General features: G+C 40.2%; 1 protein-coding gene across 2 annotated transcripts in view; it reads left to right on the plus strand.

The window, feature by feature from the left end:
- The first annotated feature begins 22,701 nt into the window (after positions 1-22,701).
- Positions 22,702-27,419, plus strand: part of E2F7 (E2F transcription factor 7) — a 32,897-nt gene continuing 28,179 nt past the window's right edge. The window contains exons 1-2 of one of the 2 annotated variants that reach the window (XM_032647268.1): positions 22,702-22,925; positions 23,600-23,683. In XM_032647268.1, the coding sequence (XP_032503159.1) occupies positions 23,600-23,683 (84 nt within the window). In that variant the 5' untranslated portion in view covers positions 22,702-22,925. The remainder of the gene's footprint in view (positions 22,926-23,599; positions 23,684-27,419) is intronic. The other variant, XM_032647267.1, reaches the window with a different exon arrangement.

The raw sequence follows: 27,419 nt of genomic DNA on the forward strand, positions 1-27,419 counted from the left end.
AGAACAGCTAACACCTATCCTTCTCAAACGCTTCCAAAATATAGCAGAGGGAGGAACACTCCCAAACTCATTCTACGAGGCCACCATCACCCTGATACCAAAACCAGACAAGGATGTTATAAAGAAAGAAAACTACAGGCCAATATCACTGATGAACATAGATGCAAAAATCCTCAACAAAATACTAGCAAACAGAATCCAACAGCACATTAAAAGGATCATACACCATGATCAAGTGGGGTTTATCCCAGGAATGCAAGGATTCTTCAATATACACAAATCAATCAATGTGATACACCATATTAACAAATTGAAGGAGAAAAATCATACGATCATCTCAGCAGATGCAGAAAAAGCTTTTGACAAAATTCGACACCCATTTATGATAAAAACCCTCCAGAAAGTAGGCATAGAGGGAAGCTACCTCAACATAATAAAGGCCATATATGGCAAACCCACAGCCAACATTGCCCTCAACGGTGAAAAACTGAAACCATTTCCACTAAGATAAGGAACAAGACAAGGTTGCCCACTCTCACCACTATTATTCAACATAGTTTTGGAAGTTTTAGCCACAGCAGTCACAGAAGAAAAAGAAATAAAAGGAATCCAAATCAGAAAAGAAGAAGTAAAGCTGTCACTGTTTGCAGATGACATGATACTATACATAGAGAATCCTAAAGATGCTACCAGAAAACTACTAGAGCTAATCAATGAATTTGGTAAAGTAGCAGGATACAAAATTAATGCACAGAAATCTCCTGCATTCCTATACACTAATGATGAAAAATCTGAAAGTGAAATTAAGAAAACACTCTCACTTACCATTGGAATAAAAAGAATAAAATATCTAGGAATAAACCTACCTAAGGAGACAAAAGACCTGTATGCAGAAAATTATAAAACACTGATGAAGGAAATTAAAGATGATACAAACAGATGGAGAGATATATCATGTTCTTGGATTGGAAGGATCAACATTGTGAAAATGACTGTACTACCCAAAGCAATCTACAGATTCAATGCAATCCCTATCAAACTACCACTGGCATTTTTCACAGAACTAGAACAAAAAATTTCACAATTTGTATGGAAACACAAAAGACCCCGAATAGCCAAAGCAATCTTGAGAAAGAAAAACAGAGCTGGAGGAATCAGGCTCCCTGACTTCAGACTATACTACAAAGCTACAGTAATCAAGACAGTATGGTACTGGCACAAAAACAGAAATATAGATCAATGGAATAGGATAGAAAGCCCAGAGATAAACCCACGCACATATGGTCACCTTATCTTTGATAAAAGAGGCAAGAATATACAGTGGAGAAAGGACAGCCTCTTCAATAAGTGTTGCTGGGAAAACTGGACAGCTACATGTAAAAGAATGAAATTAGAACACTCCCTAACACCATACACAAAAATAAACTCAAAATGGATTAAAGACCAGACACTAGCAAACTCTTAGAGGAAAACATAGGCAGAACACTCTATGACATAAATCACAGCAAGATCCTTTTTGATCCACCTCCTAGAGAAATGGAAATAAAAACAAAAATAAACAAATGCGACCTAATGAAACTTAAAAACTTTTGAACAGCAAAGGAAACCATAAACCAGACCAAAAGACAACCCTCAGAATGGGAGAAAATATTTGCAAATGAAGCAACTAACAAATGATTAATCTCCAAAATTTACAAGCAGCTCATGCTTTTGTAATCCAAAAATGGGCAAAAGACCTAAATAGACATTTCTCCAAAGAAGATATACAGATTGCCAACAAACACATGAAAGAATGCTCAACATCATTAATCATTAGAGAAATGCAAATCAAAACTACAATGAGATATCATCTCACACCAGTCAGAACGGCCATCATCAAAAAATATACAAACAATAAACGCTGGAGAGGGTGTGGAGAAAAGGGAACCCTCTTGCCCTGTTGGTGCGAATGTAATCTGATACAGTCACTACGGAGAACAGTATGGAGGTTCCTCGAAAAACTAAAAATAGAACTACCATACGACCCAGCAATCCCACTACTGGGCGTATACCCTGAGAAAACCATAATTCAAAAAGAGTCATGTTCCATAATGTTCATTGCAGCTCTATTTAAAATAGCCAGGACATGGAAGCAACCTAGGTGTCCATCGACAGATGAATGGATAAAGAAGACGTGGCACATATATACAATGGAGTATTACTCAGCCATAACAAGAAACGAAATTGAGTTATTCGTAGTGAGGTGGATGGACCTAGAGTCTGTCATATAGAGTGAAGTAAGTCAGAAAGAGAAAAACAAATACCATATGCTAACACATATATATGGAATCTAAAAAAAAAATGGTCATAAAAATCCTGGGGGCAAGACGGGAATAAAGATGCAGACCTACTAGAGAATGGACTTGAGGATATGGGGAGGGGGAAAGGTAAGGTGGGACAAAGTGAGAGAGTGGCAGGGACATATATACACTACCAAATGTAAAATAGATAGCTAGTGGGAAGCAGCCGCATAGCACAGGGAGATCAGCTTTGTGCTTTGTGACCACCTAGAGGGGTTGGATGGGGGGTTGGGAGGGAGAGACACAAGAGGGAAGAGATATGGGGATATATGTATAACTGATTCACTTTGTTGTAAAGCAGAAACTAACACACCATTGTAAAGCAATTATACTCCAATAAAGACGTTAAAAAAAAAAGAACAGATGTCAACAAAAAGAGCAATCAAAGAAATCAGAGAAATTTCTGGAATGGAGCAGCTCCACCAGTAATTTCAAAGCCTTCCTGACTGTAGCACCCAAATTACACGCCATGTTCCCACTTCACTGGCCATGAAGAACAGCCATGTTAAACTAAGCTGAGGTGATCAGACATTGATATCTTTGCCATCCATCTTTTCAATCAGTTTTATTGAAGTATAACTTACATATGATAAACTACATTTATTTAAGTATGCCGTTAGAAGAATTTTGACAATTTATAACTACCACAATGTGTAACTACCACCATAATCCAGATACAGAACATTTCCTCACCCAAAAATGTTACTGTGGCTCTTTGTGGTCAACTCCATCTCACTCCCAGCCCTAGGGAACCGCTTACGTGCTTTCTATCCCAGTAGGTTACATTTTGCATTTTCTAGAATATCAAGTAAACAGAATCACACAAAATGTACTATTCTTTGGCTTCTTTGCTGCATAATAATGTGTTTTGAGATTCTTCCATGTTGTTGTGTTCCTTTCTCTTTATCACGGAGCAATATTCTGTCATATGGCTATACTACAGTTTGTTTATTCACTCACTTCTTGATGGACCTTTGAGTTGTTTCCAGTTTGGTGCTATTATGAATAAAGTTGCTATGAGTTCATGATTAAGGCTTTGTGCTGACACATAATTTCACTTATCTTAGGTAAATACCCACGCATAGAATTGCTAGATAATATAACTGCATGTTTAACTTAAACTATATAACTGTTTTCCAAAGTGTGTGTAACATTTTATACTCCTTCCAGCAATGTACAAGTTACAGATGCTCCACACCTTTGCCAACACTTGATATTGTTAACCTTTTTCATTTTTTAAGCATGCTATGGGGTCAGTAGCGGTATATCACTATAGTTTTTGTTTGCATTATTCTGATAAACAATAATGCTGAGCATCTTTTTATGTGTTTATTGACCATTTATATATCTTTTTTGCCATGTATCTGTTCAAGTCTTTTGCTCATTTATTATTGGGCTGTTTGTCTTCCTATTTTTGAGTTGTTGCAGAGCTTTATGCATTCTGGATGCCAAAAAAAAAAATCCAGAACAAGGATAAAAGTACCTTTTTCGTATATATGTATTGAGAATAATTTCTCCCAGTCTATGTCATGCTTTCACTTCCTTATTCCAAGAATAAAAGGTTTTAAGCTCAATGAAATCTAATTTATCCTTTTTAAAGATTTTACAGTTTGTACTATCTCAAAAACTATTGCCTACTCCAAAGTCACAGAGATTGTCTCATACTTTCCTCTTAAGTTTTATAGTTTTGGCTTTTACATTTAGGTCTATGATCCATTTCAAGATAGTCTTTGTGTAAAGTGTGAAGTATGTGCTGAGAGTCATTTTATTCCATGTGGATATCCAATTATCTCAACATCCTTTGTTGAAAACATTACCATTTAATCCACTGAATGACCCTGAAATCCTATCAAAAATCAATTAATGTGTGTATATATATATATATTTTTTCTGGACTCACTATTCTATTCCATTCATCTGTATGTCTACTCTTAAGCTAAAATTCATTATCTTAAGTCCTATAACTTTATGACATCTTGAAATTAGATAGCATAACTTCTAACTTGATTCTTATTTTTCAGATTACATTGGCTAGTCTAGATCTTCTGTATTTCCATATAAATTTGCCAATATCTATAAAAGAAAGGCTACAGGAATTTTGACTGGGACTACGTTGAATCAAGAAAACAACTGGGTGAATTTTGAAATTTTAATAGCATTGATTCCTCCAATCCATGAATCTAATTATGTGCATCCCCATTTGTTTAGATCTTTAGTTTTCCTCAGCAATGTATGGTAATGTTCTATATGCACATATTCAATATATTTTGTTAAATTTATTTTTAGGTATTTTATTTTTATGCTATAAAATAGTACATGTTTCTTTTAATTTGATTTCCCAATTATTTGTTGCTAGTATTAAAAAAATTCAATAAAATTTTGTATATTGAACTTACGTCATCTGGCTACTACTAGTTCTAGTAGTTTTTTTGCAGCTTCATTGGGGTTTTTTACATATACTATCATCTTCTACAAATAGAAAGTTTTACTTCTTTCTTTCCAATCTATACACCTATTATTTGGTTTCTTGCCTGTTGCAACAGCTATAATCTCCAGGAAAAATCTTGAATAAAAGTAGTGAAAGTACATACTCTTGCATTTTCCCAGTCTTACAGGAAAAGTATCCAGTATTTCACTATTAAACATGGTATTAGTTGCAGGGTCTTCAAACTCCTTTTATCAGGTTGAAGAAGCGTCCTATATCTAGTCTCCCAAGGATCTTCTAAATCATTAATTAGTGTTGAATTTTTAAAAGTACTTTTACTGTACCGATGAAGATAATAATGTTTTTTCCCTTTTATTATTCTTTAATTACATTTGAATTACATTAATTGTTGAATACTAAACCAATCTTGCATATCTGGGATAAATCTAATTTGGTCATGTGTGTTATCCTATTTATAGATGATGAATTTGATTTGCTAATATTTTGTTAAGAACTTTTCTGTGTTCCTAAGGAATAATGGTCTTATCTTTTAATATCTTCGTTATCAGAGAATTTCTGTTCTCATAAAATAACTTAGGAAGGGTTCCTTTCTCTTTTATTTCTTCAAGCTTTTATGTATGACTGGTATTATTCTTTCTTACATTTTTGGTAGAATTCACTAGTAAGTCCATCTGAGACTAGATTTTCCTTGTGGGAAGGCTTTTAATTATAAATTCAAATTATTCAAAAGATATAATGCTATTCAGATTTTGTTTCTTTTTGTATCCATTTTGATTATTTGTGACTTTCACTTATGTCCATTTTCATTTATCTCAATTTTAGTAATGTACTTCTGTCCTTTATATCTTTTTTGTCTGATACAAACGTGTAAGAATTTCTGTAGAATATATACTTAGATGCAAAGTTTAGTGCTTTGTTTATCCTCTCCATTGTATCTTTATTTTCGTTTACATTAATCTCTGCTTTTATTTTTATAATTTGTTTTCTTTGACTTTCTTTTTCTTTATTCCATTTTTTTCTAACTGCATGTCTTCCTCCTTGATTTTCAACCTACATTTTCTTTAAAAAGCATTTATTACTATAAATTTCCCTCTAAATACCTCTGTTGCCCATCCCTCAAGTTTTATCCTTAGTACTTTCATTATCATTGAGCTCTAAGTATATTTTAATCTTCAATATTATTCCTTTTTGACTTAGTCATTTAAAAATACATTTTTAAAGGTTCAAAATTGTGGGGTTTTGCATTTTTTTAATATCTTTGTTATTTTGATTGTATACCAGATTGCATTACTGACAGAAAATATGAATTACATGATACCTAATCTTTGAAATCGGTTAAGGCTTGTTTTATGGCCTAGCACGTGGTCAGATTTGTTTGTTTGTTTGTTTGCTTGTTTGTTTTAATGTTCCTCATATTCTCCAGTATAATATGCATTCTTTAATCAGTGGTTCTAGAAACATGGTTCTATACATATCTATTAACTCACAGCTGTTAAATGTGTGATTCATCTTCCATATATTCATTATATATTTGGTCTACATGACCATCAATAATTGACAGTCATGTGTTGAAATATTCCATTCGAGTATTTCATTTGTCCACTTCTCATATAGTTTTATCAATTTTGTTCTATATATTTTGAGGGTTTATAAATTTTACATTGTATTTTAGATATTTTATTGAGCTCTGTAAATTTAGAATTACTAGAACTTCCTGTTGAAATAAACCTTTTATCATTTTTATGACTCTCTTATCCATAACAGTATGTTTTGTCTTAAAGTCTACTTTAATATAACTACAGAAACTTGAACTTTCTTTTGGTTAGTATTCTCCTGGTATGTCTTTTTAAAATTCTTTTAATTCTTTTACTTTTCCTTCACTTTCAACCTTTCTTAGTCCCTATGTTTCAGGTGTGTTTCTTATTAACATGCAAATGGATTTTGCATTTTTATATCTAACAACCTCTGTCTTTCAGCTGATAAGTTCAGATGATTTACAGATACTGTTAGCTGGACTTGTTCCTATCATCTTGCTCTTTCTCTTTACTGTACTTTAAAATTTTTTTTTATTCTTTCTTTGAGCAACTTGTTGGTTTGCTCTCATTTAAAAAATAATTTTTATGGTGAAATACAAAAAACATAAATTGGCCATTTTAATCATTTTTAAGTGTACAATTTAGTGGCATTAGTTACATTCACAATGTTGTGCAACCATCACCACTATTTCCAAAAGTTCTTCATCACCCCAAACAAACTCTGTAACAATTAAACAATAATTCCCTTATTCTTCCCATCCCCCAGTCCCTGGTACCTTTAATCTACTGCTGTCTCTATGAATTTACCTATTCCTTTTTTTTTTTTTTTTTTTTTTTTTTTTTTTGTGGTACGCGGGCCTCTCACTGTTGTGGCCTCTCCCGTTGTGGAGCACAGGCTCTGGATGCGCAGGCTCAGCGGCCATGGCTCACAGGCCTAGTCGCTCCGCGGCATGTGGGATCTTCCCAGACTGGGGCACAAACCCGTGTCCCCTGCATCGGCAGGCGGACTCTCAACCACTGCGCCACCAGGGAAGCCCCAATTTGCCTATTCTTGATATTTCACATAAGTACACTCATGCAGTCTTTGTTCTTTTGTGTCTGGCTTATTTCACGTAGCATAAAATTGTCAGAATTCATCCATGTTGTAGTATGTATTGTAACTTCATTCCTTTTTATGTCTGAATAATATTCTATTGTATGTACATACCATAATTTGCTTATCCATTCACCTGCTGATGAACATTTGACTTGTTTCCATCTTTTCTATATTCTGAATAACTGTGTGGTAAAAATGGATATGCAAATATCTGCTCAAGTCCCTGCTTTCAACTATTTGGGGTATATACCTAGGAGTGGAATTGTGGTTTGCTTTCTTGTTTGATTTTTTTCTTTCTACTGGCTGAAGATTACAGACTCTGTGTCTACTCTTTACTGATTATCTTTTAAATAATATTGGGTTGGCCAAAAAGTTAGTTCGGGTTTTTCCATAAGACATTACGGAAAAACCCAAACGATCTTTTTGGCCAACCTAATATCTTGCATTCATAATAACTAACAGTCTATAGTTAATATTTTAACCCCCTCCATACAATACAAGGAGTTTAGAAACTTAACTCTGATATCCTCCCTCTTGGCCTACATATATTTGTTGTCTAGAATTAGGTTTGTCTTCTTTTTAACCTCATAAATTATTTATTATCATCATTATAATTATTATTACTGGTATGCTGATATGATACAAGTTAAATAATACCACTGAAAGAGTATAAGTAGAGTAAGACTTAAAAAATAAACAGAAGACAAAAAATCTCGATTTAAAAAAAAACTGTAAAAGTATCCAGATATTTTTAGCCACTAATAAAAAATAAATTAAAAAATTAAAATTCTCAAAAAAATTCAATACTGTGCAGAGCAAACAAAACACCAGGGTAGCAAATTTCTGCTCAAGTTTAAAAATCTGTGATGTTAAGTTGACATCACCACTATGTCTAACTCTGGTTTGCTCATATTTACAAACTGATAGAATATATCATTTATCTTGACTGTACTAATGAGTTCTGAACTAAGTACCTAATTTCCTTCCTCAATGCTTTATCTGTGCCTTAGCAGGCCAGTAAGGTTCAATTGTTTATTTGGTCAGCATATAATCCTTGAGTGTCTGGTACATGGCAGCACAGTTCCAGGCATGAGTAACACAGCACTGAATCCACAGATGAAAACGAATGCCTTCAGATATTATTAAACATTCCTCCAAAGACATACAAATAGCCAATAAGCACATGAAAAAATGCTCGATATCACTAATCATGAGGCAAATGCAAATCAAAACCACAATGAGATACTTCCTCACACCCATTACGATGGCTACTATAAAGCAAAACAAAACAGAAGATAACAAATGTTGGCAAGGATGTTGGGAAATTGGAATCCCGTGCATTGTTTGGAATGTAAAATGCTGTAGTCACTGTGAAAAACAGTATGGACATTTCCCAAAAAGTTCAAAATAGAACTACCATGTGATCCAGCAATTCCAATTTTGGGTACATATTCAATTGAATTGAAATCAGGGTCTCTGTGGGATATTTGGGATATCAGGGATATATGTATACCTATATTCATAGAAGCATTATTCACAATAGCTAAAATGCAGAAGTCATCCAAGTGTCCATAGACAGATGACTGAATAAGCAAAAGGTGATATATACATATAATGGAATATTATTCAGTCTTAAAAAAGAAGGAAATTTTGACATAGGCCACAACATAGATTAATCTTGAGGACATAATGCTAAGTGAAATAAGCCAGTCACAAAAAGACAAATACTGTTTCATTCTAGTTATATGAGATACTTACAGTAGTCAAAATCACAGGGACAGAAAGTAGAATGGTGGTTCCTAGATGAAGGAAGAGGGAAATGGGAAGCTATTGTCTAATGGGTATAGAGTTTCAGTTTTGCAAGATGAAAAGAGTTCTGGATATGGATGGTGCTGATGGCTGCATAAAAATATGAATGTTTTTAATACCACTGAATGTCATACATAAAAATGGTTAAGATAGTAAATTTTATGTTGTGTATATTTTACCACAATAAAGAAATTTTTAAAAAATTATTTCAAGGAGTTTACATATAGTGAGAAAGAAAGAAAATGAACAAATACACAAAACATGTGATGTGTCAAATCGTGGAATGTTCTAAAGAAAAATAAAACAAGGAAGGAAGACAGGGAATGCTAGGGGTGGCCTGCAGGTGGCTGCAGTAGTCAGGGAAGACTTCAAGGAGATGATGCTTGAGCACAGACCTTGTGTTGGAGAGGGCTAGCTGTCCACAAACATTTGCACTCCCCTTCTTAGATTAGAACTGTCGCTACGAGGTGGCCTCTGAGCCAGGATGACATTTCCCAAGCCCCCTCACATCTGGACATAGCCATGTAACTAATTCTCACAATGGAATTTGAGCAGATGAGCTTTCTCTTACCTCTAAGCTGGGGTTTTTATGAATATGAAGTGGCTCCTCCACTGTCTCTTTCCCTTTCTGCCAACTGAAGCAGAAGACTCTGAGGCTTTAGAACAGGGCTGTCCAAGAGAAATACAATGTGAGCCATATATGTAATTTTAAGTTTTCTAGTAGCCACACTAACATATGTTTTATTACTTTGTGTAAAATATATATATATATATATATATATTATAGCTTTGTGTAGTGGCAGTACTGTAGCCAAGGGAGTTCATCCAAGATGTGATTATTGCTAGCAGAAATGGGTTAAATTCATTTCAATAATGCATTTTTGAGCCCAATATCTCCAAAATATATTCCAGTATACATTCAATATAAAATATTCATGAACACTTTATATTCTTTTTTTCAAAATCTACTTATGTGTTTTGCACTTACAGCATATTTCCAGTACTGATGGCCACTTTTCAAGTACTCAGTAGCCACAGGTGGCACCACATTGGACACTGCAGGTTCAGAATATGCTGGAGCCAAGGGAGCCAAGCCACCCAGGGAGGTGGGTCCCTGAATCTCCATGTGGAAGACAGCCACCCACCAACAGGATATAATAATTTTTAGTGTTATATGAGAGAAAAATAAACTTCTTTTATGTTAATCTTCTAAAGTTTTGAGGTCCATTTGTTACAGAAACTGATTCCTTGAAGTGGTGTCTTAAAAAAAAACCCAAAAAACTAAAATATAGAGCACTGACTTAGCAATCAGGTAGGAGATGGCACAAAATAGACATTAGAAGCTGGAAATCAGAAACCCATGTAATGTTAAAACTATTATGTGTGCACACTTGTAAGATAAAACAAGTACTTAGTGATCCTGTAGCATTAGAATAAGTAGTTTGAAAGATCCAGAATGCCAAAAGACACTGTATTAGTCTACTAGCGTTGCCATAATAAAATACCACAGACTGGGCGGCTTACACAGCAGTTTATTTTCTCACAGTTCTGGAGGCTGGAAGTCCAAGATCAAGGTACCAGCAGGGTTGGTTTCTGGTTAGCCCTCCCTCCTGGGCTTTCAGATGGCTGCCTTCTTGCTGTGTCTTCACATGGCCTTTTTTCTGTGCATATGTACTCCTGGTGTGTGTTCCTCCTCTTATAAGGACACCAGTCCTATTGGATTAGCGTCCCACCATTATTACATTGTTTAACCTTAATTACCTCTGTAAAGGCCCTATCTTCAAAAACAGTCACATTGAGGGTTAGGGCTTCAACATATGAATTTGAGGGGGCAAAATTCTGTCCAAAAAAGATGCTGAATGCTCCCCTCTGCACTGAACAAAGAGTTCAAGAAAGAAATGTGCTCAGGAAAGAACTGGCTAGCTTGCAAACAGAAATGGAACAGAATAAAGAAAATCTAGGAATTAAGGTGGGTTTGAGGCCTTGCAGGCTTAGAAAGTTGACTGCTTCTAGACACCAAGCAGTAGGAGATAAGACCTGAAGTGTTTTGAGCAGAAGCACCCATTAAGTTGCTTTCATTAAGCAGAGGTGTGCAAAGCTGAAACACAGATCATGGGAACTTATTCTCTTCTCATCAAGCCTATTGCTTCAAGGGGCCTCCAGTAAGCCCCATTAAATTAAGGGAAGTATAGGGGCAAGAAAGGAAAGAAAGAGAGCAGGTGTAAGAATCACTTCTAGGAAAGAACTTGGGATATGATTACTGCACATGGAACTAACTAGAAATCAAGGGAATAATGTTTCTGAAGAATAGTGGTCTGGGCCTTACAAAGCCTGTGGCTGTAAAACATCCCCCCAAGGACCTCAATATCTACCAGCAGGAAGCAGGCTGTAAAAACTGTGCGAGCTCCAAGGAGGTCATATTCCTTAATGCTCATCTTAGGTATCCCAGAAAGGATAGTGGACAAGAAGAACATCCCAGAGGCCAGAGCCAAGGACCACAGAGAAGAGTGAACAAGCAAGTTCCACCCACTGAGCAGGAGCATGGTCTAAGGAAGAATCTGCACCACGTCCCGGGCAGGGAGCCTTCACAGCACCTGCCCAGTCGGATTCCTCATAGTTATGGACCAGTTACCGCCAAGGATCTCCCAGTCTGCCCTTTCACAAACACAAGTTTCTGTTGTGGTTATCCTGTTCCTCATCCATATATATATATATATATATATATATATATATATATATATATATATTTTTTTTTTTTTTTTTTTCCGATACGCGGGCCTCTCACTGTTGTGGCCTCTCCCTTTGCAGAGCACAGGCTCCAGACGCGCAGGCTCAGAGGCTATGGCTCACAGGCCCAGCCGCTCCGCGGCATGTGGGATCTACCCGGACCGGGGCACAAACCCACGTCCCCTGCATCGGCAGGCGGACTCTCAACCACTGCGCCACCAGGGAAGCCCAAACTTTGTTTTTGAATTCATAGGTCTCTGGACCAAAGGAACACATTACCCAGAGTGCCTGGACTTTGTCATGGATGAGGCACCTGGGTGGTACTTTGGGTTGTTTCCTTTAGGGAGGAGGTCACATAGATACTGGGTGGCCAGGAGGCAGTCTGTGACAGAAATGACTAGCTGCCCCAGGAGTCCTTACTCCCTGTTCATAGTGTTAAAGTTCTGCTAGGACATGCTACAGAGCCAGTGACTACGATCACAGCTCCCCCTTGAATCCAGCGTGGCCCTGTGACTAATTGTTCTCTCAAGAGGATGTGAGTACAAGTGACGTATGCCATGTCCACTGTCTGATTTCCCTTCCACTAACAAGAAACAGAGGCCCTGGGGGCCTGGCCAAAGAGACTGCAGAGTCACAAAGAGAAGGAGCCTGGGTTGCCAAAGAGTTGCCACTTACAGGAAAGCCACCTGCCATCCAGGTACACCATTATCAGCTGTTATAGGAGTGAGAGGTACACTTCTGCTTTGTTCAACGCACAAACGCACAAATTTAAGGTTTCTTTGTTACAGAAGCGAACAGCACCTGAATTAATGCTCCTGAAAGAAGTGAAGGAGAGAGGTAAGCAGCTCTCTGGACAAAGCGCATTCCAGGCGGAGGGAACAGTCAATACACAGCCCTCAGGCAACAGAGTAAGTGTGCCCAGGGGTCAGCAAGGAGCAGAGTGTGGCCAAAGCCAAGCAAACAAGGGGAAAAGCTGAAGATGATAAGATCAGAGGTGTAAAAAGAGGTCAAATCCTTAAGACCTTGCTGGCCATTGTAAGGACTTTGGCTTTTACTTTGAATTAGTTGGGGAGCCACTGAAGTGTCTGGAGAATGAGAACATGACCTTTTAAGTTGGACCACTGTAGTCGGTGCTTAGGGATAAATTACAGAGGGACAACAAATAGAGAGATCTGTTAAAACAATCCAAGAAGGAGGTGAAGGTGGCTTGGAATCAGGAGGTGATGGTGGAGGCAGGGAGCTGTGTTTGGATTCTGGGTATGTCTTTAAGGTAGTGCCAAAGGCTTCTTGTCGGAAATTCAGGCATAAATGCTATCTATGCTTCTGGTTGGCTCACGACAGACAACTATATATGCATCAAGAGCAGAAATTGGCTCCCAGCAGCTCATAAAGTACTTGGTGTCCTCAATAGTGAAAAGGGCTCTGCCAATGCATAACAGCATTATTGTTTCATTACAGGTATAAATAATTGATGTGTAGGGACTTCCCTGATGGCTCAGTGGTTAAGAATCCGCCTGCCAATGCAGGGTACACGGGTTTGAGCCCTGGTCCAGGAAGATCCCACATGCCACAGAGCCACTAAGCCCATGAGCCACAACTACTGAGCCTGTGCTCTAAAGCCTGCGTGCCACAACTATTGAGCCTGCGAGCTACAACTACTGAAGCCCGCATGCCTAGAGCCTGTGCTCTGCAACAATAGAAGCCACCACAATGAGAAGCCCGCGCACCACAACAAAGGGTAGCCCCCGCTCACCACAACTAGAGAAAGCCCGCGCACAGCAACAAAGACCCAACGCAGCCAAAAATAAATAAAATTTAAAAATTAATTTATTAAAAAAATAAATAATTGGGCTTCCCTGGTGGCGCGGTGGTTGAGAATCTGCCTGCTAATGTAGGGGACATGGGTTCGAGCCCTGGTCTGGGAGGATCCCACATGCCGCGGAGCAACTGGGCCCATGAGCCACAACTACTGAGCCTGCGCGTCTGGAGCCTGTGCTCCGCAACAAGAGAGGCCGCGATAGTGAGAGGCCGGTGCAACGTGATGAAGAGTGGCCCCCGCTTGCCACAACTAGAGAAAGCCCTTGCACAGAAAAGAAGAGCCAACTCAGCAAAAATAAATAAATAAATTACTAAACTCCTACCTCCAACATCTTAAATAAATAAATAAATAATTGATGTGTAAAAAGTAAACAAAACTAACTGAAGGTCTTATGAATGCTTTCTGAGCTACCCAGCCCATAACAAGTTTTCACTGAGGTTTAATACTATTAAATATATTCATCCTCAGTGCTGTCATTAATATTAACCATGAAACTGCCATTAGCCTGAGAGACAAGATTGCTTTGGGTTCTTTCAAACAGTCAACTGTGATTGTTCTAAAACAAACAAAAATGGCAGGCTACCACTTTAAACAGGAAAACGATCAAGATGTCAGTTTTATAGCCACGAAAGTCAGAGAAGCTTGACTCACAGACTGCATGGAGGGTTACCTCTCTTACTTCTAATTGCATATTTAACAAGAGAATTATTAGATAATGGTGAGAGCAAAATTAATCTCTTTCTATTGTACAAATTTTAATCCATCTCTTGCTTTTCCTTTTAAAATTTTAGTCCTATCGTTACAACATGTGGTATTCCTCTCTGGCAATATTGTCTGCTTTCCTCTCTTTATAATATGTTCTCAGCTATGCCTCAGCTGAGTTTGTAATTTTTAACTAGTTTAGAAGAGTCACTGAAAAAAAAGGAATCCATTTACATAACTGTATTGTTCTCCAACTAGCAACTTTGCCTGGTTTAGGCTGACACTGACTAAGGTGGAAACTTCTTGAAATCTGTAATTGTTTTTTAAAAATCACAAGATTACAAAAGGTTTAGGAAAAGAGCAAACACAAAGTACCCTGAGGATACTCTAGCATCATGTCACTGCAATTGCAAACATCAATAAAATATTTAACCATGAGACAAGAAATCAGTAAAATGGAAAAACCAATTCCAGAGTAAATTTCAGCAAGCTTAAGAAAATAATAAAAGTGGCCACATGGGAACATAATTAAACAATAAGAAATCCAGTAAACTGGGTGCTGGAAACAGGAAGAAGTCTTCCTTGAGTCAAAAGGATAGGCAGAATTTAACATCATCAGCTAAAAGCATGTTGAAAACTGAAACAAAGAGGAATTAGACACATACACACTCACAAAGGATATTAGACCAGTTTACTAAAGAGGTGTAAGGCCTCAGAGGGGAGAAATAAATGCAACAAATATTAGACATTATTTGCAAAAAGCAAAACACATAAGGAATCAGAAAATATTCTCGGGACTTCACTGGCAGTCCAGTGGTTAAGACTTCACCTTCCAATGCCTGGGGTGTGGGTTCCACCCCTGGTCAGGAAGCTAAGATCCCACATGCCTTGGGACCAAAAAATAAAACAGAAGCAGTATTGTAACAAATTCAATAAAGACTTTAAAAATGGTCCACATCAAAAATCAAAAACCAAAAACAAAACCAAAAAAAACTTAAAAGAAAATATTCTCACTTTACTTAACCTACATAAAGCGTAAGATAAAATAAACTATGCTGTCTTACAAATAAGGACTTACAACTTTAAAAAGTAACATTAAACAAAAGAAATAATGTTTCGGCACTCTTTTGCACAAAACACAATCACTTTTGATGGGGCTTTTATAACAGACAACATGTGGAGAGGAGAGAAAGAGAACTTAATTAAAGTAATTATGGCATCATTAAAATGTAGACCAAAAGACTATGTCCTAATTTGCAAGGGCTTACAGGTCCCGATGCTAGATGGTATCATTCTTTATAAGTGCAGCCAACTATAAGAACAAAAGTCTCTGTTGTACCAACATGGACATGGCAGTTTATTGGACAGGCATGCTGTATCTAGAGATTTTATCCACTGCAGATTTTATTCATATCTTAAATCTTTGACAAGAATAATAATCCAGGGATCCCAAACAACTCCATTAAGTTGGTCAAGCAAGCCTCCATTTTCTCACACTCCTTTCTGAATCTTTCTCCTTTTCTCAGGAGATTCTTTCTCGTCCTACCCCACTAGGAACATAGTCACCTCCATTCAAGCTTTCCTCCTGCCCCCAATCTTTCCATCTGGCCCACTCAACTATGCCTGCCCTGAGCTCTCTCTCCTTGTAGGTCCTATTGTCTACAGACACGTTGATAAACTTATCTAAGTATAACGAGGACATTAATACACATCCAAGAATTGGCCCTCTTAGTTTGCAACTAGAGGAGGAGAGAGGAGCATTTGGGAAAATAATTCAACCAAAGAGACCAAAATTTGGTCCAATTACAATGTCTCAACCATGGGCGGTGGGGAGGAATTATGAGTATAACACAGTGCCTACTACCCAGATGTGGTCCCCAGCCTGAATGCTTAGGAATAAGGATAAGTGAAAAACAACCACCAGGAGGGATTGTTCTCTGCCTGCCTATTTCAGCACAGAAAGGAACTGACCTGATAAGACTTTGCTGGGGGCTGAGAGGAGGGTGCAGATGGGGGCCAAGGCCATCTCCCATACTCTCCAGCAGCAGCACCAGTGAAGATCCAGATCTGGCTTCACTTGATGGCGGCAGCAGCAGCAGCTGGTGCCCTTGACAGAGGACACAGTGGCATCACAGAACATCCCTGACTTTCGGAGTGACAACAGCTTCATCGGCAGGAGTAGCCAGGCTACGTGGAGATATCTGATGTCATGCATCCCCAGTAGGGGTAGAAAGAAACCAACATATTGCAGTGGAGGCCTTGGGTATCAGGGAGGTTGAAGGGACTTGTTTCAGAGTATGTGTGACTGGGGGCACCCAGAATTCACGGGAGAGGCAGGAGTGAGTCTCTGAACAAGGCTAGAAGGTCCATGGCTTTATAGGAGGTATTACAGAGAAACAATGTTTTGTACTTTAAGGTTAACCCAATTTTTACCCCCAGGTGTGGTCTGAGGATAAATGTCTTAACATGCTACATGGATGATGTTGGTTAAGTGATTACTCTTTCCAGGAACAGTTTGCATTTTAAGAGGGACTTCTTGGAGACAATACCTTAACCTTTGTATATCAACACTTCCCCCAACTGTTTAGTGAAGTTGTGGGCTAATGTATCTCCATTTGGGCTCAATACTCTACTTGTCCAGTTTTTCCAAGGCTGAAGGCCCCTGCATATGATGAGATGGCTCTAGGTTAGGAAAAGATAATATGTGAAGTATTTAAAGTTAAGTTTCCAGTCCCTGAGCCCCTAACCCCAAACTCTTCTTTCCACTTCACAATGAAAACATTTTCATTTGGTCCTACAAAGCATTATAATGAAAAAATGCTATTAAAATAATGCTATTAGGAAGGTATAAAAAGTTACCTGCAGCCATTTAATTCTAACCTTAGAAAGATAGAGATGATAAATGTCAGTCTTTGGCCTGACGTTTTTTAACATTCTCATTATTAATGTATGTATGTACATAATGTAATATGATTAGTAGAGATGTGTCCAGTTTCACCAAATATGGAAATTAAAAAGTGACTTCAGCAAACATCTTACACATCCACACTACGTGATTAGGCGCCAGCAGTAAATAGTTTTAAGAGGATATCCTAAGTGTCCAATAAACACTTAGAATGACAGAAATGGAAGGTTCTTCAAAGGTCCTCCAAATCACACAAACCATTTTAAAGAAAAAAACTGAGGCCTAGGTAGGCAATACCTTTTGTTCCACGGCCAACCTTGATCTAGAACCTATGTCTCTCCACTACTCAAAGTGAATTCCTTCCCTTCTAGATAAGGCTCTGGAGATTAACGGGACGCCTGTCCCCCATTTTATCCAGAATCTCGGTTCCAGGGCAGTGGTCAATCTCCATTTTTACCCTCCAAACATTGTGGTCTCTCCAAACAACCACACCCAAACCTGCAGCATAAATGTAGCATCATGTAAAGGGGTGTCCCACTATACACTCTCCCTTATCACATTATTCCCGGAAACACCTAACCCAGTTCAAAATCCATCCTATCTGTTGTGGTCTGAAATGTTACAGCACAACCCACTCCCTGCGTCCTTGCCTATAACATGCACACATAAGTACACACATGCAAACATGCACACAAAACATGCTAACTTTTCATTAAGTGAGGACGCAAATCACACAATCATTAAGGAAACTGACCTTGCTCAATAGTGCCCAGGATGACAAGGAGTCTGTAAAGATAAAGAATGAATTCCCTCTGTTCCCTATGGGACACATAACCACAGCTTAAGCAGCTCTCTTTGAACAGCTGGACATCTGGATGTCATCTGAGATGGGAGCCATAACTGCCCTTTGGTATTAATATCTTTTTTTTTAATTGTTGCTAATGCCGTGAGGAGGAACCAATCATGAACTCATTCTCCTTCTGACATTGCTTATGGTCAGCCAAGAATAAATTTTCTGCCTTCTCTGACCCTGCAAACAGTTAGAGAAGCAAATATATCACATTCTCAGACCCAGGAATAGCTGAAGACAAAGGCCATTTTAAATGGCAGCCCTCAGTTTAAGAAGAACTGTTAAACCGATCCACTCAGAGACCTCAGAACTGCCAGGATGTGAAGTCAAGGTCCTTCTGTTACTCATGTGGTGAAAAATCAGTTTCTAATTCCCTTCTGTGACTGAACTCTTGCGAACAGATGTTACACCAAGATGACTGTGCTTGCAGTGTAGAAAGAAAGGAAAATATCAGAGGAAGCTGATACATTAACTGGACAACTCAGGCTAAATGACATGGATCGTATTTCACTACATTTATTCTTTCTGTAAAGTGTGATAAATCTTGAGATGCAGAACCCCAAAAGGGCAAAAGACTATGTCCAAGTTTGAGAAGGCATGCAGTACGTCTTGTATACAGAGGAATGTCAGTCATCATCTGTGTATATTCTGATCACAGCCCTTGCTGTTCATTCTTCTGTTAACCTCCACCTGCCCATCAGATTTCTCATTTACAACCTCATCTCCTTCCGAAAACCAGTGATGACATGGCCATAAACCAGGAAGACCCAGCCCTTTGAAACCTCTGCACCTATTCCAGAGAGCAATACACCTGCCCAACTCTTCCTGTCCTCACTGATGGGACCTGAGGATCCATTTCTGAAACCACTGAGTCAGAGGCATCCAAAGGAGTCGATGAATAACCATTCAATTAGCATGTGCAAAGGAACAAGACACTAGGAATTGAAAAAAACTCAATACCCAAGTCCAATTCCAGATCAAGTCCATTAGAAATCTCTGAGTGTGCAGTTCCGGTATAGGAATTTTTAAAAAATCTCTCCAGGTGATTTTAAAGCACAGACAGGATTGAGAACCACGGGCTTAGCACAATACAGAACCCTGGGGACTGTGGCCACGTAGGTAATATTATACTGTTCCAAAGTCAATGATCGTTCAGGCAAAGATTATCGAGGTAGAACTGTAAAATACTTCAAATAGCATGAAACGTGGTGTGGCAATTTTAAAATATGGCCCCAAATTCTTTGTCACTTTTCCCATTGAGAAGTAGGGTATGTGTCCTCACCTCTTAAATATGAATGGATCTTTGACTGCTTTGTTTTAAAAAGTACAGCGGGGTCTTCCCTGGTGGCGCAGTGGTTGGGAGTCCGCCTGCCGATGCAGGGGACGCGGGTTCGTGCCCCGGTCCGGGAGGATCCCGCGTGCCGCGGAGCGGCTGGGCCCGTGAGTCATGGCCGCTGGGCCTGCACAAAAAAAAAAAAAAAAGTACAGCGGAATTGATGCTATCTTAGTTCTGAGGTACATCACAAAAGTGCACAAAGTAAAATTTCCACTTTGTGGGCTAGGAGACTCTTTTTGGAGCCCTGAGCCACCATGTATGTCCAACCAACTTGAATCACCACGCTGTGAGGAAAATCACCACGCTGTGAGGAAAATTGCATGGAGAAGGCACATTTTCTCGATGTCCGAGCTGAGCTCCCAGCCACCATCAGCTTCAACTGAGAAACTGACAGATTATTTACAAATTCTGGGACTTGAAAACATCAGTATAAATAAGTGGTACAATATAAATGGAGTACTGTCTCTGAATTTGCCCAACAAACATGCATTTTCTACTTTTTGTTTTCTTTTTTTTTTTTTGCGGTACGCAGGCCTCTCACTGTTGTGGCCTCTCCCATTGCGGAGCACAGGCTCTGGACGCGCAGGCTCAGCGGCCATGGCTCACGGGCCTAGCCACTCCACAGCATGCAGGATCCTCCCGGACCGGGGCACGAACCCGTGTCCCCTGCATCGGCAGGCAGACTCTCAACCACTGCGCCACCAGGGAAGCCCACATTTTCTAGTTTTCCTCCAAATCTAAGATCACTCTTGCTTTAAGCAATCAATGAAATTACAAGTGTTTGAGGCTCCATATTGTTTTTCGTGTTTTGAATAGATAGAGGCTACATTTTAATTGAAATAGATGAAAAAATACTCTGAATATGCTAGGGAAAGGTCTGTAACATAAAACTGCCTAACTTCAAAGAAACAACCAATATTATTTTGAAATATTAGAGAAATGAATGGACTTTAATCATTGAAATGGTGATCTAGAAGGTTGAATGGGGGTCCCCAAAAAAGGCACATCCATGTCCTAATCCCTGGAACCGGTGAATGCTACCTTATTTGGAAAGGTCTTTACAGATGTAATTAAGGCTCTTGAGATGAGATCATTCTAGGTTGTACAGATGGGACCTAGATCCAATGACAGGTATCCTTTCAAGTGGCACAGAGGAGAGCTTTAAGACCCACCAAGAGGAGGCAATGTGACCACCAAGGCAGAGATCTGAGTGAGACAGCCATACATTCGTCAGGACTGCTTACAGCCACCAGAAGCTGGAAGAGACGAGGAAAAGATTCTCTTCCAGCGCACCAGAGGGAGTGTGGCCCTGCCAATATCTTGATTTCAGACTTCTGGCCTCCATAATTGTGAGAGAATAAATTTCTGGCTTACCAACCAGTCTGTGGTAATTAGTTACAATAGCCACAGGAAATCAATACAGTTGGGAAAAAAAAAATCTTCATCTAATTTTCTGCTTCTACACAAGTGCAAAATTTAATAAATTGCAATTTTATTCTTTATAGTTGTCTCCTTATGCTTCTACTTACAAGACAGATTTCAACTTAAAATATCATTTCTATTATAAAAGTGTCAAATTTTTACAACTATTGTTATTTTTCTTTAAGTTTAATATTTCCCATGCTTTTTTGGGGGGGGCTTTTTAATGTATGATCTAGCAGTGATTTTTAGGCTGTATTTATCAGCAACCTAAATAGAGTACAAAGTGAAGCACTTGACTGAACATTCTGAATTCTGCAGAAAGTTTGTTTAAGTACGTTTATATGTTTAATATATAAATTCGGAAGGTGAGGGGTGGAAAGTGAAGCACTTGGTACAGAAAGGATAATAAGGAGAATGATATCCTTGCTAGAAAGGATACAGTTTGTAGGGAAATGTCTGCAGACATGCTTTAAAGAAGGCTGGCAAATTCCAATAGTGGAACATCCTACAAAAGAACTTACCAGTCAGTACTCCTCAACATTGTCGAGGTCATCAAAAATGAGGAAAGTATGAGAAATTGTCACAGCCAAGAGGAGCCTATGGAGACATGAAGACTAAATGTAATGCTGTATCCTGGAACAGAAAAAAGGACATTGGATAAAAATTACGGAAATCTGAATAATGACTTTCGTTAAGAATAATATAGCCATATCGGTTCATTTAACAAACGCACTACACAGTAAAGATGTTCATGAATAGGTGAAACCAGGTGCCAGATATGCGGGGACTCCCTGTGCTATCGTCTCAATTTTTCTGTAAATTTAAAGCTGTTCTTAACGTCTATTAAAACACACACACACACACACACACACACACACACACACACACGGCTGTCTCTATCAACATTCCTATTTTAAGTAAGAAACTAAGGTTGAGGGAAGTGAAACATTTCATACAAATCAGCAATGTTGAGGAAATTTTCTCGACTTTCCCAGAATGCTAGTCCAGACTGCAGAGAGTTATTTAATAAGGCTAATTATTGGCGATATTCTGAAAAGGTAACAACACCAATAAACTTTTCTGGACTTGCAAAGAAAAAACAGCTGGTTCTGCTGGCAGTCGAGTTTCCACAGCTAACTGGCGTGCCATCTGCTCGCAGCATAGAGTGGTAACCATGGTTCAAGTGTCACACCAGCGTTCGTGTTAAGAAGTTTGCCCCAACAAGCCTGGACAACTTCGCTTCCGCGCAGGTTGCTGGGGGGAGGGGTGGCGGCGGCAGCATCCAGAGCGTGTATATCGTTTTTCCAAACTCCATCTGCTCTCCCTCCTCAGGCTGTGCCCGCGGTCTCCCCGCGCCGCAAGCCGCTGGACGGGCGGGTCTTTTACGCATAACAAAAGAGTCCCCCACCTCCTCCTACCGCCGCCCCGCGCCGCCCCCGCCTTGGCTTCCCGCGGCCGCCCGGGCCCGCGTGCCCGGCCAGAATTGGCTCCCGGGCCCGATGTTTCCAGGTACCCGGAAGGGGGAGGGGGCGAGGCGGCAACAATTGGGCGGGTGAGGTCGAAACGCGCGCCCAGGAGCGCCAAGACTCCGAGGGGCGGCGAGCCCGGGCCGTGCCGCCGCGCAATTGGCCGGCGCAGCCTCGCCGGCCGCCGCTGATTGGTGGATTCTCAAATTCGGTCTCAAGGCGCCAGAGGAGGTGTTTTAGCGGGGACTGCGATCCGAAGCTGGAGTCGCGCTCGGCGTGTCGGAGCGCTGGCGCTGCCCGGACGCCGCGGGGTCCCCGCTAGCGCAGGACACTCGGAGCGGGGAACTGCGCGCCTCGCTTTCCCCGCCCGATGTCGCCGCCCGGCTGCTGATCGACTCGCCCAGCTGATCCCGCGCTGCTGTGGGGTCGTGGAGGTCCCGGTAGAGGCAGGAAGGCTCCTTCGCAAAGGGGGAGTAAGTAGCGTGCGGCCCCGGCGCTGGCGGGGAGGCGGGAATTGGGGCGAAAGGGGACCCTCCCGCCCCGGCTGCCAGCCTGCCACCCTTCCCCTCCCCGGCTGCCGCAGGACCAGGCGTGCGAGGGGTGTCTGGGCTCCAGCTCTCCCTCCGGCCGGGCAGTAGGGAACTTGCCCTTCCTCACGATCTGGGGGTTTCATTGGAAAAGTTTATATTTGGGGTCTGCTCGGAGGCCTGGGAAAGGGCTGCGCTGAGCGCTGAGTGGGTTTGGTCTAGCGATCAGGTTTCCTTCCCCCCGATTCAAAACCCCTCAAAGCCGAATTCCTCCCCGTTCTTTGCGCCAAAATTAACTGACCTAGGAGACCCTGTGCTTTCTGACAGATTTGCCCTACACTCTCCTGACTTGAAACTTAATTTTGTCCTGTTGCTTTTCATTAAAAAGTATTATTTTTATCTGGGGATTTTTCTTCCCAACTTCAGTAATTACTAAGCACACTTAAGTGTTTGTGCTCGTTCGTGTGCGTTTCGGAGAGTTGGAGTGGCCACAATCCTGAAAATTCCCAGGATGAGTTTAGGGAGCGGAAGTTCATGTTCATGAGCAAGTAATAGGTATTTTTGTTGAAGGAAAGAATATCCAATTTAAAGTCATTTTCTAATGTAACTGTGCATTACAGATGGAGGTAAATTGTTTAACACTAAAAGACCTGATCAACCCCAGACTAGATTTTGCAATTGAAGATGGGGAAAATGCCCAAAAGGTAAGTGAACTTAAATACCTTAAGTTCTATCATATTTACGATGGTGATGTCTAATGCAATTCAGGATTCCAAAATGCCACTTATATTTGTCTTAAAAACATAATAATCTTGATGAACATTTTAGGACTATGCTTTTCTTTCTTTTTTTTTTTAATGGAGGAGGTATCCAACCATTATTGTTGAATTTCTCAGTCATTGTGCAGTGGTTAGATGTAATGTTGAAACTGACTTATATGAATCAAAGATATGCTAGACACTGCAATCAAAGGTTTGTAATAACTGTAGTTATCAAGAGTAGAATTAGCTAATGCTGGGCAGGAATATTAAGCCTCAGTTCCCAGGAAAATAGACTTTTTCACTCTAAATGCTAGATTATAAAAGTGCAGTGAAATGTTCTTCATCCTGATGGACCAGCTCCTAGAGGTGGTTCCATTCTCCCAAGAACATGACCAGTGTCTCCCATATAGGGAGAAAAAGTGACTGAGCTCACCAAGGACTCTTTGAATATTTTACAGTGTTACTTCTGGTTTTGCACTGAGCTTTCCCTTGTGGTTTTTGCATGCCTTGTGATTTGTAAGACAATAGTAGCGTCTTCAAGAAACATTACAAAGTGAACCGGCCATAGCAATGTCTAAACAGGACCCATGTCAGCACAATGCCCTCACCAGCCGGTGCCCTACCGAAAAGGTGTAATAGCTTGTTAGTAGCGAACATCTAAGCATTTTTGGGCAGAGGCAAGTAGATATGACAAACCCAGGTTTACAAAGTTTAAATATCAATCTGAGCATAGCAACTTCCATAGGCATTGAACTTCTCTGGTTCCTGGGCTTAATTTTAGGCTTAGCACCCACAATGAAATTGCCTGGTTGCAAAGCACCTGTTACATGGGCCTTTGAAGAATACTTGACAACCGTTAATTTTGGGTAGGTGTGAAACTGTATGCTTTTTCATGTAGGGGTTTTTTTCCCTCCACCATTTGATTTATTTTTGTTAGGAAAAGAAGTATACCAAAACATTATTCTTTTAAAGAGCATTTTTAAAGAACTCGCTATGCCATCTGAGAGTGGCAATGCCCAGACTTTAAAGTATATATTCAGAGTTTTGGCTTTGGGAGTTTCAGAGCAAAACTTTTTGTTTTCCTTTGTAATTTGGATGGGACAGCCTTGAAAGAATGTGTATACTTTTATATAAAGTCAAAGTGTCCACCTCTTTCCTTCTGGGTCAATGACTTTTTATCGTGCCTTCAACAAGGTTACTTCTCCTACTCTAGTTAGCCCAGTAAAGTGCTGTGCCCAGCTGAGCTTTCATATTTTAGTGGGTGTAGAGAAAACCTCAAATGACGCCATAGAGGTTTGGGAAAGTGGTTAAAATGTTTGAAATAGAATACACGAGCAGGGCTTATTTCACCTGTCAAAGAGATGGCAAAGGAAGAGAACAGAGCGCTCCTGCGAAATGCTAGGCTGGGCTTTTGTCTCTCTTTTCACATTGCTGTGAAGTAAAGGAAGGAGGATTTCTAGGGCTGCCGAGAACGTGGGATTTGGAGTCAGAGAGATCTGGGTTTGATTTCCTGCTTTACCATTTGTTAGCTTCATAACCTCAAATAAATATATTTATTCAGTGTTTCAACAAATATTTATGTTTCAGGGGCTGGGGGTACAGTGGTTTAGTAAGTCTCCTAGCTTCCCTAAGCCTATTTTTTCTTCCATAAATTGAAATTAATAAGTAGCCTCTCCTCTTTGGGTGTCTGTAAAGCACCCAGCAACCCATACTGTTCACACCTTACTCATTTTTTTTTTTTTTTTTTTTTTTTTTTTTTGCGGTACGTGGGCCTCTCACTGTTGTGGCCTCTCCCGTTGCAGAACACAGGCTCCGGACGCGCAGGCTCAGCGGCCGTGGCTCACGGGCCCAGCCGCTCCGCGGCATGTGGGATCTTCCCGGACCGGGGCACGAACCCGTTTCCCCTGCATCGGCAGGTGGACTCTCAACCACTGTGCCACCAGGGAAGCCCCACACCTTACTCATTTGAACTGACAGCCCAAAGATGAATATGATGCAGGCCTGGCCCTCGGTTACCTGAGACACTTTCAGGGACTGAGATGTAAAACTAACCAACTAGACTGTGATTTGGTAAGAGCTATAGGAGTGGGAACCAAGTGCCCCAGCAGAACAGAAGATTAAGAAAAAAATTCATGGGGAGTCTAGGGAAAGTTGGAAAGCTTCACAGAGGTAATATCTGGGCTGAGGACTTCAACTATAAAGAAACAAGAAGGAGTAAGACGGTCATTATAGGCAGAATCTATATGAGTATATGTGCCGTGGACATTCAAGAAATGTTCAAAGTTTCCAGAGTGGCAAGAAGCTAGTGGTACTTCTTGAAAGCCTCTGGTGGGTGCCTGGAACAGTATCCTATGGGTCAGTCGGCATTTAGAGGACTTATCTTTCTTGACTGTCTGATCTTCATTGCTCAAGGTCTACAGGTAGGCATGCATCTTCTTACCACTCACGGAGAAACTTTTCTTTAAAACATAGGGGAGTTTTCAATGCCATTACCCAATCTTACTGTGCCCAAGTTGTGAGATTATAAGCAAGACTCTCCTCTTCAGTTGTCTACAGTGCATTTAGGAATGACAAAAGTAGAAAAAGGATGGTTTGGGATGAAGCGGTGGACAACAAGGATTGAGCTATTGGGAGGGCTTTGTGAAGGAGATAACACTTGAGCTAGGGCTTGAAGGGATGAGTGCTAAGACTTAGGCAAGTAGAGAGGAAGGAAACTAGTAAAGAAGTAAATCAGCATGGTAAATTTGGGGACACGCCTAGACTTAGCAGGCATGGGTTTTCTTTGAAGGTCATTCATCTTTTGGGAGTGGTTAAAAAAGAAGGTGAGTTCAACTTGAAGCATATATTTGTACCCGTGTGATTACAGGTAAATAAATATGTACAAGAGGCAGTTGGTTGCCTGATCTGGGAATTCACGGAAAGTCCTAGCCAGATACAAAGTTGGGAATTAACAACATACAGGTTGGTTTTAAAGCCTTGTACATGAGTGGGTGAGCTGCCCTGGAGAGAGCAAACAGGGAGGTGTGGAGGGCTGAGTTTCTAAGAGTAGAAAAAGAGGAGCCCGTGAAGGAGGCTGAGAAGGAACAGTCAGAAGAGAACCAAGAGAGCAAAAAGTGGTAGCTCAGAAGGACTGAGAGTTTTATAAAGCAAATAGTCAACAGTCTTAACCGTTGCAGTGAGGTCAAGTGCAATATTTTGCCATTGACTTGTCGACTGACAGATGACCGAAGTGAGAGCAGTGGATCAGAGCAGACTGGTGGTTTGAGGAAACCCCTGGGAGACAGGCAGGGGAAAGCCCTCCGTGTGGATTACTAATTCTGGAAAGTGTGCTCTGAAGGGAAGGAGAGTTATTAGTCAATAGCTAGAAAGAGACGCCTCCTGACGTGCCTGTCATATTTGCAATGAGTCTTAAACAGCAGGTCGGGTTTCAGTGGGCAAAGCTTAGCCCATGGCTTTAGAGTCAACGTGATGGTGTGAGCAACGGCTCAGGTGTGATAAAATTTGGGGCAGGTTTGAAGAAGAACGATGGACTGTTTGGACAAAATGTGGGACGTGCGTGAGATGGGACCGGAAAAGAGGTTGGCAAAATGTCACCAAGGGCCTTGAACAGGCTGACGTCTGTGTACTATTTGAGGTAACATGATTAAAGCTGTATCTGAGACAGAAGCAAGACTAGAAC

The sequence above is a fragment of the Phocoena sinus genome, chromosome 10, assembly GCF_008692025.1.
Source record: "Phocoena sinus isolate mPhoSin1 chromosome 10, mPhoSin1.pri, whole genome shotgun sequence".
In the NCBI taxonomy this organism is placed as follows: domain Eukaryota; kingdom Metazoa; phylum Chordata; class Mammalia; order Artiodactyla; family Phocoenidae; genus Phocoena; species Phocoena sinus.